The 13,538-nt window shown below is 43.2% G+C and overlaps 1 protein-coding gene across 5 annotated transcripts in view; it reads right to left on the minus strand.

Moving 5' to 3' along the window:
- The window catches only part of LOC139352009 (interleukin-1 receptor accessory protein-like 1), a 228,129-nt gene that overhangs the window by 197,763 nt on the left and 16,828 nt on the right, over positions 1 to 13,538 (minus strand). For 4 of the 5 annotated variants that reach the window (XM_070994008.1, XM_070994005.1, XM_070994007.1 and 1 more), the window contains exons 2-3: positions 13,289 to 13,382; positions 11,420 to 11,551 (exon numbers count right to left, since the gene is read on the minus strand). In XM_070994008.1, the coding sequence (XP_070850109.1) occupies positions 11,420 to 11,551; positions 13,289 to 13,370 (214 nt within the window). In that variant the 5' untranslated portion in view covers positions 13,371 to 13,382. The remainder of the gene's footprint in view (positions 1 to 11,419; positions 11,552 to 13,288; positions 13,383 to 13,538) is intronic. The other variant, XM_070994009.1, reaches the window with a different exon arrangement.

A 13,538-nucleotide genomic window follows, 5' to 3' on the forward strand; every position in this document is an offset into this window, starting at 1 on the left:
CCTCACTGTCTCACACGTGTCTGTGTGCGTGTATGTGTGTGTGTGCGCACAGAATCAATAATTCCAAACAACAGATGTGTACGTAGCTTGAGTGCTGATTTAATAAGCGTGGTGAGCTTTCAATCTAAATTGAATTTACTTCATTTCAGAATAAACAAATAGCTGCGCTGACCGACTTCGTTCTGAAGAGCGCTGAGCGCCTGCGAGCAGGGGTTCCGTAGCATGTAGCGAGGGGGGCTCGCCGGGTCATCATGAGTGAGCCCAGTTTAGGGTCACTGAGCAAACATGCCTAGAGGAGGTTGAGACCCTCGAGATGGTGCTCAAGATGTGTGCTTGGATCCATCACGAGCTCCCCCAAGAGCATTCTGAACACTCTGACGCAGCAACAACCGCAGAGGCACCCCACACGCCAAAATTAGGTCATTTAAATCACTCAATTATAGATGTTGACATTGCACGCGCATTGTATAGCTCTAATGCCGGGATCACAATTCCATGATATAAAATGTTTCCTAATCCTTCCTCCTCCCCTCTGCACTGGAGATCAAAAGAAATGCTGGAATTGCTTCCCATGGCACATTTGAAATGGTTTTCTGACAGCGTAATACCAAAGTCATTTACCCAGCTGTGTTTGGCTTTTGCTATGAATTGCAGAGATGTAGTTTTCCTATTTTGTTTGGTGTGCCTGAGCCATGCATAGAGAGTCATTTAAATTCCCGAGCAGCTCAAATGAAATACTGACACATGCCTTTGACTTAAATTAATAATACTGAGTCATGTCACTGGAACGCTGTATTTTTCCTGCATGGAGCTGCTGGAATCTGGTCTGGAAGCTGGAAGTCTTTACGCTACATGTTCCCTGCCGCCATGCATAGCTCCCTTTCTTGCTGAAATGGTTAAGTCAGATCCTGAGAAGGGGGGTGTGGGGGGGGGTGTCAACGGTTAGAATCACCTCCTGGTAGAAATAACCCCCATGCCAAACAGTTTCCTTCCAAAGCTAATCTCCCATTTGCATATTAAAGGCTATGAAAGACACATACAGAACCATAATCCTTAGCTGTCCTTGTGTTTTTCAAGACCAGGCACTTGGTGCACAAAAAAAAGTGACAGAGAGCCTTAGAGAGCATTGCGAACAGCAAAAGGAGGCCCTGTAAAAGCCTATATCACACGATTAAAAAAAAAAAAAAAAAAAAAAACGCTGAGGGTGGCACGCACATTAAACATTATAATCAGGCCATATTTGAATTTCAATGCCGAGCAAATGAATGGTGCTGGAATGGGATTTGGATACTTCTTTTTTGGAGCTGCACTGAGTGTTTAAGGGCTGCAACTCGGAAGGGGATGACTTGTCAAAAAACGAAAATGGCATTACCATAAACTGCCTTGCTTTGTTATCCTTCACCGAGCTGCACCGTCATTAAACCTGGAGCGATAAACAAGCCGCAGGTTGCAAGCAAATTCAACAGCTTAATGATTACCCATAATTAATCACCACCATCTCTTGTTAATGAAAGGTACGGAGAAAATTGAAAGGTCCGTGCCCTTGTAAAAAGGGGTGTTAAGACTTCATCAAGCCATTTGATCTGTATCATTTGACTTGATGGGAAACGATAGCATCTCCACCACTCATTTGTGTCCATGTGAATGGGGAAGAAAATGCATCTTTTGTCAAAGTGCAGCCAGTAGACTTTACAGTTAAGCCCTAATTACAACACTTTACGAATCAAACTTAATTAGCTGCCTGAACATTGCGTTTTTATACAGCCATTTACTTCAAGTGTTTTTGAGTCCAGTTGATATGGGGGGGGGGGGGGGGGGGGGGTGAACAGAGCAAAAGCAGTTTAATTGCTCTGTGGCAGGGTCACACGCACAACACAGGAAAAGGTTGTGGGAATTTTTGGCCGCATTTGGAGGACGGCGGCGTGTGAGGGGATGCGCTGAGAGCGCAGAAACAGTCAATTTTGCGATGTGTCGTGTTACTTGGCTACTGGCGGGATGCAGAGATGCAATGCCTGCAAACATCTGTAGTTCCTCTCTGTTAGCGGAGGATGCTAACAGAGCCTTTACGCTGTTCGGACGCTGCAGTGTCTGCCCTGTAACAATGACGACAAATTCCATAGTACCTCAGCACCCTCCAACCAGAAATCTCACGTCGTTTTGACATAAGAGGCTCCTTCTGTCATGACAGCCACCCTCTCCACATGTCTCTTATCTTTTTAACACCTCTTTTCAGCTCGAAGAAAAAGGCATCAGAAGCAAACCGTGTGCGTCCTCACGACTGAATTGTTCCATGTTTGCGATGTCTTTTATATATGTTTTACAGGTTAATAGAATCTAATCGTTTCAGAGGGCCACCAGGGCCGTAAAAGCATTTCATGGCTGTTTGATCTGCAGCTGAGAACTTTCCGCATTTACTGTAGGTCATATAAAAAGAAATAAATGAAAGACACTTATTATAAATTACAGATGATGATGCTCCCTCATGCCTCACTGAGAAATATGCACTTTTAATGCAGCACCTCTGCACGTGCACATGTTTGTTGCATGAGTGCAGGGGAGCTGTGGGGGAGGCTGTGCAGCCACGCGCTACACTGCGATTGGCCAATAAGAGAGCGGAGAGTGGCTTCTCCCTGGGAAGAGGCCTTGGAGATGACAGTGGAACTTAATTGATATGTAGAATTTATTGATCATTGCACTGCAGGGAAATCAGCTGCCATCTTCTGCCATTTTTTGGGCCCTGGAGGATCATAAATATGAGGTCTTAAATATTTCAACCACGCAACACATCAAACGCAAGCAATAAACATGACAGGAAATATGTGACGGAGTTCTGCGGTAAATTATGCCAAATGAAATTACAAGGCGTGTTTAGAGGGAATAGTTACAGCGGATTTTCAAAAGCAAATTTGGTGCATCTTAATTAAACTAGCATTTCTCTCCCCAAACAATAGGCAATTTAGCTTTGGATAAAATGACAGTTTCCTGAGGGGGGAATACCAGGTAATTCCCTGCTAATTATAATAAAAATGCTAAGCAGTAGGATTTGAATGGGACCTGCTTGTATCTTCAGAACAGTGGTAAGAAAAGCAACCAGGGCCTGGAGAATAGACTCTACCTGGTTTCTTTCCAAAACTCCTGCAGTGCGTCAGTCTCCTGCAACCAACAAAGGCGCACTCCTCAGCAAGCGAGCTTACATCCTTTTTTCCCTTGCAAACAAAATAAATAAATAAATAAATAAAACTGAAAAGCCCCAAACTTGGCAAGATTCCCTTGAGACCTGCAAAGATTCCCTGTGCCTCTGCTTGTTGCAGAAATAGGTTGACTGTGCTTTGACCAATCCCAGTTTGACCGAAACAAAGAAAGGAAAGAAAATGTAGAAAGGGAACAAGAGAGTAGTGTTTTTTGTTTTCAGCTGTCATTGAGCGATGGGGAGACTGTTGAACACAGCGAGAGAGGATGTGTTCAAACTTTCCAATAAAGGAGCATTGAAAAAGGCCACACGCTGAGTGCCTGGCTGACGCGACAGAGCCTGACAGCCTCATCAAATGCTACGTTGTTGGGAGACTTCCTGCATTCACAAAACTTCACCTCTCAAGCCGCCACGGACTCATTGTGCAGAAAGGGCTAATTAAAAATCGCAATTCACGCTGTTTCTTTCACCACGGCAACACTGAAGGCTGGAAAAGGCCACAAACTTCCCATCTTGTGACATTATCAGCTGTCTGAGTTTTTCTACTCCGCTCCTAACAAGCAAATAATTTGTTTACAAGGTCAAACAGGAGGAATCGTACAGTTTTTCTGCTTTTCTTTATGTTGGCTGACAACACATGTTCATGAGATCCGACTTACGCCGGAAATTCTGTCTGCGTCTGGATACGTCTTCTTAATAAGCATTCTCGTTATCTGGCGTCTGCCCCCATTGTGATCAGATCTGAATTCGGCAGAGAGAGACTTGTGGAAAAAACATGGGAAACACTTGATATGCTATGACATGAAGTGTGAGGGTCACCTAACAGAGACAGCCCAACGGGCTATACTGGGAGCCAGCGAAGATGTTTGCTGTCCCTCAGCGGCAAGCTCTTGAAAAAACAGATTCAAACTGGATGAATAAATTTAAATCTCTCCACGGGAGCTTATTAATCACAAGTAATCAAAGAATTGAGTGAAGGTTGGCTTTGAGGATCCTTCTTGATGTGTCCACATTTGAATGAGGTGATATTTCTAGGAAGGAAAATGTCCCACAAGCCATTTAATTATATAATACAGGCACTTTAAGGGCAAATCCACTCCCTCACTCTCAGTTTGTGGACGTCCTCATGACTGTATTGAACAGTTGCCTGCAATCCACATCCCTGCCCAGTGTATGAGTAAGACTGCATTAGAAAGCTATCGTCCCTGCAGTATAAATCTTTCAATTGATTCACTTATCTTTCATCACACATCATTCCAGCACATGGACAGAACCTCCTCAAACTGATATATATCTTATTGTCATGGCACAAAGCAACGCATATTAACTATCGTACGTGCAGCAGTGACAGTTGCATGGGAGAATGAGGGAAAAAAAAGAAAATCTCATCGTTCATCCCGAGCCATCAATCAAAAGAAATGATCCCTGAGTAAAGCTATAAGTCATTGGTTATACAATGCAGTCTGCTGAACACAGACGGCTAAAACAGTAACGCTCTTCATACCGCAGGAGGAATACATTTCAAATATAACAGTAGATGCTTTTTTTCTTGAAAGTTATGTACCTGAAATGTAATTTTGCATGCAAATATCAGTAGTGATGTATGAGAAATGTGTTTTTTATGCTATAGGCTGGTTGTGCTTCTGAAATTCCCCTATGGCAAGTTGGGACAGCAGCAGGTGAAGCGCGAGGCCATTAATGCAGGCTGATAAAGTTGGAAAATGACAAGGGACAGTGTTGCCATGCAAATCAATGATCTCCCCTCAGAAATCAAACTTAACTGAGTTGCTTCGGCTCAAAACAAAGTTAGCGCTTCAATCGATGGAAAACCAATGTACTCTCGGAGTCTCAACACTGGGAAGGAAAAAAAGAAGAATCGAACGTCTCAGAGATTGCAGAGGCTGAGACAAGTGGAAATCAAATTACCTGTTTGTCTGATTTCCACAAATGACGGGGGGAAAAAACCCTCAATGGTTGTCTTTTTTCAGAGTGGGAGCGCCTGCTCTCATTTCTCCAGCTAGACCTTTTATCGAGGAGGGATGTGAGCTATCATTTTGCACCATCCTACCCCACTCAAACAGATACTGCAGGTGTGTAATTTAAAGCAAAGCATAGAATCTGGTCCCCACTCTACATATTAGGAGAGGTGGCATTTTCAAATTAGATGCACAAACTGAAATCACAGATGCCGCCGCTGCAAAAACGTGTTCTTAGATGAATCAAAGCAATCAGGTTTTTGGTCCAACAGCCTCTCAGTTCGAACCAGTTAAAATCTAATGATGATTATGGGATTAGGCATCGGTGTATTGCTTTAATTATTCTGCGAGACATCTATCAGACCCCTCTGTGATCCCGTCTGGCCTGCAGGAGAGAGTGGGCGATCAATAGAGGCATTAACCATCACTTTCTATGCGCAGGAGGTTGAGGGGAGATGTTAGGTGAAATGTAAAGACAGGCGAGGTAACCGAGAGGAACGGCGGAGCGATTGCGAGCACCGCTGAGATGAAGGAGCTTTTTTTCTATTTTTGACATCTCAACTGTGACAGAAGCAGGCAATGGCAGACATAAACAACTGCATGAAAATTGTGCTAAGATTGCTAGATAGACATACAGGCAAAGAGCGACGCGCAGTGAGGGGGAGTACCCACAAGGATTAATCATGCAGGCGCAGCCCCAGGTTGCGACGTGTGATATTTTTGGTTACAGTCCCATCACCGCCTCCAGGCCATTTGCATAGCGCTGAGAAACTCCAGCTTCATTTCTCCCCGTTGATGAGCTTCGTGAGAGCCAAGCAGTCCAAAGGAATCAAAATCCACGACCTGTGTTTATGTCTAAATTGCCCTAACCATCCCACAAATGTTACTTATTTACTCTCCATTTTTCTTTTCTTCGGGGAGTTTCTTTTTCCTCTGAAGTCCTCTTCTCCCGACCTGAGAGCCAGATTTTCTTAAATTAAGCAGTGGCCAGCCTTCTCTGTGTTTAAATCCTCTTTCGGACTAAAGCTCATTATCATCCACACATATAATCTCTCAAATTGGTACCAAATGCCCCAGCTGGTAAAGTGGGCTGCATAATTTGCTAAGGGAGCCCGAAATGAACGCATTATCTTTCAGAGAGAAATATTAAAAGTGGAGATAGGAGCAAAATATTGTATTTAATGCTGAAGGCCTGCAGACAGTTGAGGTTCCAGGACAATGAACAGATAGAGGAAAGCACAACCAAAGGAGGCAGGAAGAAAACTTGTACATATTTCCCATCTCAGCCCTTTAGTTTTCAGCTTAAAGTTTAAGAGTGTTCCATTTTCTAGCTTTAAAAAACGACCACAGCGTTCTTACTTGTTTACAGCAACAATTACGATTACTGGGAGCAAATAAATCTGAATTCTTTCAAAGAGGCAGACAAAATATACATTTTTTGGAAGCTGCCAGCGTGAAAGTGCCAATAGTAAACATGGTGTGTCATTCAAAACACGATCAAATGTGACAGTGGCAGACCAAAACAGAGCAAAACTGTTTTTGTTGCATCCGAGTCTGAAATAAAAGCTTTTTTTGAATGGTGACAAATAGAAAGCTTTTACAGCAAAGGGAGCATCATGGTGCTGCAAAATCAATAAAAATGCAACCGAAAACATCCTGCCCTGCTCATACTTGTACATGTTAAAAGCATCAGATGAGAGTGTTTCTGTCAGATTACCATAACCACATCAACACCGATTGTACATCCTTGATTAGCCATGTGTATGTAACATAACATCCAATGAGTGAAGCTTTAAAAACAGTCTTAGCAGCAATCGCTGTAGCTGACACGAACATTTAAAGAGTAACTCAAGCGTAAATCCACATTTTTGAGTTCAATCAGGTGTACGTATACTTCATTATGAACTGACGCTCCAGTGAGTGTTAACTTTGTCCTCCAGACCAAAAAGCAAATCAGTGTTCTGTTGCTCTGAAGTGCCTGAAGATGCAGTTCCTCTATTGGCCACAACATGCAGATCTCAATCTTGTATTTGACTTGATGTCTTTTGTAATTTTATAAATGATCACTACTAAATTACATACATATCATACCTAAGAGAAAAGCATGCTCGCAGGCATAGCTGCTTGATCGACAGGTGTCTGAACGTATTAGTCTCACTCACACTTCCACCCCACTTGCCAAATCTGGATTTCAGTAAACCCAAATCCAATCATCCCACAGGCTTTCACACGCCTGACATTTTTCTACAGTCATCGCCTTGAAATGTGTCAAATAAATCGAAACAGCTGTAATCGGCTGCATCTCGGATCCACGCACAGGAGCACTGACAGCGCACTTGATCTTCCTACATCTCAACCTATAGCTACACACCCGCTGCAGCCCTCTACACCCTTTCCTGGCATTTCTCTCAATTGCTGTGGTGTTGTAACATGATTACAGGTCAGGAAGCAGGCCACAGAGAGACTATTCCGCTCATAAATCAGGTGATTGATTGTTACCCATCTCGCACAGGCGACTGTGGCATGTGTCCGCAACCTGGAACACATATCCATAGTACTCCAGTTGTCAAGAGGCCTCACACTTGTTGCGCCTCTTCTCTCTCCTTCTCCCTCTCTCTCATCCTCCAAGCAGCGGGAGGGAAAACAACTCTTAGTGGCGAGCCATTTCATTTCTAATATCATGTGTGTGATCAATCTCCTCCCGCAATGAACGGGCGGTGCAGTGGAGGCAATCATTCAACATTTGTGGCAGGTACGTGGTATTGACTGAGGGAAGATGAACCGCGGGTATTCACGCATGTGTGCCTCTGTGCGTGTGTGTGTGTGTGTGTGTGTGTGTGTGTGAGACAGAGAGGGAGGCAGAGAGAGAGAGAGAGACAGAGAGAGAGAGGAAGCATACATTTCAGCGTTCGGTTTTCAATCTCAGCTCAAGGTTCCTGAATTCGTCGGGGAAAGATTTTTAAACTTCATTTGGAGTCTTTGCATCCGAGGCTGCTATCACTGACCACCTCAAAGCGATGTCCAATCATACGATCTGTATGAATATTCAAGCGATGTTGCTTTTTTTTTACCTTTGCAAGAATTATCTCCGTTCAGTCATTTCCCCGTCTGATAAAGTGACACAGCGGCTCGCTTTGAGGGAGGGAAGGGTCGCTGCTGCTGCGCCCCTTCCCTCCCTCAAACTTCTCGCTGACAGCTTCCTGCCATATTTAACGTCCTTTAATATCAATTACAAAGTCAAGTGGCTCTCCGTAATTGAATTTGTGCCGCACGCTGACGTCCCCTGTTAGGAATCACTGTCTTGTCCAATTAAGAGAAGCCTTATTATTGGCCAAATTGCGAGTAGCCCCGTTAATGCGGGGGGAAGATTCCATCCTTTAACTGACGTATTAATGTTGACATCCTCTCAGAGTTGTGCGTCGCGATGGGTGTGAGGACTGTAAATTTTACTGACTGTCAGGATGTCCTTGATTCTTCCTCCTGCAATAGCAGAAAGAAGTCGGTGAGGAGATAGGAAAATATATGTTGTGGACCTACTGTAGCGGCAGTAGATAAATACACGGAGAGAGACGGATGATGAGCGGCTGCTCTCTAATAGGAACCAAGGTCTTGTTGCAATGGCATGTTTTATTTACAGCTACTCTTCATCAGAGTGACACAGGGCCCTCGGACCATCCTTAATAGAAACTACAGGCAGAGAAGAGATGCTGTACTCCATTCTCAAATGGGAACACATGTCGGAGACCAGCTCTTCCCACATGCATGAGTAACAGAATGATGCGTTCACTGTGAGTGAGGGTTATGGGTAAAATATTGCTGGAATTACTGGGAGACTGTGGAAAGGTAAGCATCATTCGTCTGTGGACTCATCAATGTCTGGCGAAGAAATGGGGACTAATGACTGTACAGCAGAGGGGAGGACAGAGGCTAAATTTGTCTCAATCAATGTCAAGGAATGCGATTGTGAATCTACGACTGTCATCAGTGTTCACTGAGGGGGGGCATGTGTTAACAGTTTTGTTAAGGGGTGACTTTTAGGGAATATAAAACAGAAATGTTTCCCACACTGCAGCAAGGAAATCTGAAATGCCGAGGCGAGCGATTGGTGGACAAAAACGCTGAAAAGCTGCCTGTTTTCTGAAAAAAACCTGCGATTGTTCTGAATGGATGGAGCCATTGTCCCCACTGTGTCCACAGGGTAAACAGCCAGTGGCTGACGGCGATGCTGTCCCCGCGTTGCCTCATTTTAAATCAACCATGAACAATAAAAACTCCTCTCAGCCCATTTAAAATGCTTTTCTAACTGCTGTGTTGATCTGGGACATAAAACAGAATCTTTTGGTTTTCTCACAAATCCGATGAAAATCAGTGGAAATTCACTGAATATTATTGAAAGTTTGGCCAAAAAATACAGAAAGCCAGTTCATTGGAGAGCTTAAATGCTGGCCTTTTGACCCCCCCAAGGAAAGACAGCAGGCCCAATCCTCAACACAGCAAGTGTGTCATCAACAGACATGCTGTAAAACTGCTCCTAAGCGAGAGGCATCACAGTAAATCCCTGGGGATAACAGAATCTCCTGATGCCTGGGAAATACGGGAAGCTGCATGGAGTACAACTGAATACCAGAGATAAGAAGACATAGCAGAGTTCACGGTGCATTGCAGATGAATGGTAACGAAACATTTCCGAAAACTGTTACAGTATTTCGGGAATGTTCTGTTTGGTTGCTTTTACAACGTGTGTGTGCCCTTTTTATTCTATTCTGTATTCAGTGCTGCCAAAAATCATCCTCAGTAACCTCTGAAGCTCCTTCTCACTCTGATTGTAATCCATGTTCAGAGGTGAGAAAAGGAATAAATGCATAGTTATTACATCAGAGGGTCGAAAGCGAGCCCTTACATGAACTTGTGAGTTTCTATTTCATATCAAATAAATTGCAGCTGTGTGGTGCACAGAAAGAGGATTCTGTTCTTTTCAGCTCACTGCCAAGTAACCAAACAGGCATATTTAGAGATTTCTCGCACGGCTCCTCCAAGCATCTATTGTGCAGTGTGTGGCACAAGTGGCTAACAAGGGAGCCGATTGTGGGTTTAATACAATAATATAATAATAGCACCACAACCCATTTTGAGTGAAAAGGACTTTTTTTTAATAACCAAGGATAGCAAGTTTAATAGAAATAGACAATGAGAGCAAGACGTTGTCAGTGGATCACTCCAATTGAAAAAGAAGATAGAATTAAGTTTTGATAATGCCGAATCCAAAGTTTTGCTAATTAGTATAATTTTTCTAGCAGGCTTTAAAAGTAAGTATTAAAGCACTCATGTGATGATTGATGAGGTGAGGGCGAACCAAAGACATCAGCAGCTGATGACCCTGCAGTTTAATTAGTCAGTGGTGCGTCCATAAATATTTGAAGTGTGAAAATATCTTCAAAACATCAGATTCACACCGTCTTTCAGTACACGTTCATATATGTAGGAGCTGCCGTGGACAAGCTAAGGGCTCTAGTGTTGCTCGACAGAAAGAAGCAAATCATCGTTAAGCGTGAAGGTCAGTTTGAAAGCATTTGTGTCACTCGTTCACATTTCCCATCCATGCAAGATTAAAACTATGCACGAGCCGTCTTTGCATTTCTGGGAGCATTGTGATGCGAGCATTGTAAATACATTGTGATGTATTTACAGACAGCTCGTCATATAGCAACCATAGCATCACGCAGACTCATGCAGAGCCCCTCAAGAGGAAATCTCTTGGAGTTCCAGTAAATCAGATCCATTTCAGTGTCAGTCACATCATAAAGCAAAGAGCAAGGAGATTATTTCTCCATTTATTTGATCATAAACAACAATTCCTACATGGACAATAGCATCAATAAAACAAAACGCAATGCCAGCCTCGCGACGCCTCGCGTCAAATAAACGGCATGGAGCTCAAATGCAAAATAACTCCTGGAATTATCATGGACTGAGCATCATCGGCTGATAGTACACAACAATGTAAGGACATCCAAGAGAGGGGTTTTTCTTCCACATCTGACTTGATGTGCTGTATTAAGCAGAAATATACTCAATTATTCTGTTCGCCCAACCATTCAGGCCGTATCAGCATTCTAACAAAGAGGAACCACGGCAGAGGACAAATGGATAGATTCTCCTACTTATGCATGCCGAGGATTAGTATGGCAGATATGCATTGTATGTTTTTGCACTGTTCCACCCCGAGTACAAATGCAGACAAAGCATTACTCACAGACAGGTGTTTTGAATTTAATCATCTCCTGATAAGAGCAGTGCGCATGCAGCAGGGGGGCGCAGGGGCTCCTGGAGTTTGTTTGTGTGCCCAGTGAAAGGGAAAGGCGGTGAGATAGTGGCTCCATTGTCCCTGTGGGAGTCAATCAAGTCATTTAATTTCCTTTAATGGGTTGACACTCACAGGTTTGATTGTCTACAGTGAGTTTCTCTGAACAAAGGTATGAGAGAAAAACACTACAGTTTGGAGCAGCTCAGTTTGTCTTATTAGAGATTCAATTGGTAATTTGTTTAATCAATTTCAATTGGATCCAAACAGATTTTTAAGATTTTAAAATGGAAATAATGTTGAGGTATTTGGTGCTGATAAGGAAAATACAAACATTATGAGTACAACCTTCATAGCTATATGACCCAACTAAAACACAGTGGAGAATATCACTTGGAAGTAGCGCCAGGTGAGAGCTTTCTGAGACAAAGCCACACTGCAAAATTAAATGAGACAGCAACACGGGTTTTATCCAATCTGCAGGAAAATATGACCAAATGAACCGCAAAAGGCTTATCACATAAACAAAGGAACCTTAAACCTCGAAAATCGCTTCTTTGAAAATATACCTGCTCTGACACTGGGATACTCACCTTCCCATCCCCGTCATTTCTTTCCATTCCATAAAAATGAAAGCAGTGCAGTTTCAAACTGGCTTTCATTGCCCTGAATCCCTTTTACAATGGCGCTCTAACTTGCAACCAGCGTGGCTTCTAATAAAGCCGTACAAGCCAAAACGGAGGGAACAAAGGACGGAGGCCTGGCTCAGATGGGGTGTTCATTTATCAGTGGACACGTTTCAAATCCTTGCCCCAGGCAATGGCTCATGAAGCATCGGAGGAGATAACCCGCAGGGACTTCTGCTGGAAAAGCAAAAACCCTCTGATGAGCCGCGGGCCATTTCCCGCACCTGTGTCTAATAGCATGGGTAAAAACCCAGATGCAAGCAGCCGCTGGGTAATAATAATAAAAAAAAAAAAATCATTTAAAAAACAGATTGGCAAAAGACTTACTTTATGTTTCATGTTAGCCAATGTGGATTATTCCTCTGGCTTGCATCTGCTGCATCCTTTTGTAGAAAGTCATTATTTTTGAGTCTGGAGAGCAACGCAGTATGAGTGCCAGGACCGAGCAAATACTTAAATTCTAACAAAAGCCACAGCTGCATCCTTAAATGAAAGAAAATCACTCCCATACTGAGTTTATTTGTTCACTCACCCAGTATGTTAACCTTTGCATGTGGCAGGTCGAACAGGCATGGGAATGTTGATACACATCCGTGACACACATTAACAGATCAACCAGGAGAACAACTTCACACACGAACCATCCGAGCATGCACACCATAGACGGGATTCACAAAGTTTATGTCATCTCACGTTATTGGATTAAAACAACGCGATTGATCTGCAGAGATCAACAATGAAATATTCCATCATCACTCACAGAATCTCAAATTGGATAACTGAGTGTTTGTTGAGCTGGAAATAAAGCTGTTAAAACACTGGACACCCCTGTTGTTCATCGTGACTGGTTGGAGTCTCCGAGCACAACAGCACGAGGCCATGCGATCCCCTCACTGTTGACTGAAACATGGTTTGTGCTTTCAAGCAAGAAAAAAAAAAAAGCAAAAAAGAAAGCCCTGAAATCTCGGCAGGTTCCAGGGAATCGAAAATGTACCAACAATGGAGTGGTAGGTGTTAATTTGCCAGACAGTAAAATATGTTTCTGTGGAGGATTTTTCCCCATCGGTTTTCCAGGGCTGTCCATCATCAGAACAAAAGACAGAAACAGCAGTTGAGGTAAAAACACAAGACTTACCTGAGCCTCTCTTAGACACCACTTTCAGGCAATGGACCACAACAGCATGAAGCAGGATCACAAGAGGAATGGGAGCTTTCATTTTTCACGAGTCCTACAAGGAAACAAAACCTTGAGTTATTTTTTCCGTATGGACACATGCTGTGGATACACTGAATCCATCCAAAACATCAAAAAAAAAAAAAGAAAAAAAAAAGCAGAGCTAATGATTTTGGCGGGAGATACCTGATCAAAACTCACATATAAAAAA

The sequence above is a fragment of the Chaetodon trifascialis genome, chromosome 24, assembly GCF_039877785.1.
Source record: "Chaetodon trifascialis isolate fChaTrf1 chromosome 24, fChaTrf1.hap1, whole genome shotgun sequence".
Taxonomy (NCBI): domain Eukaryota; kingdom Metazoa; phylum Chordata; class Actinopteri; order Chaetodontiformes; family Chaetodontidae; genus Chaetodon; species Chaetodon trifascialis.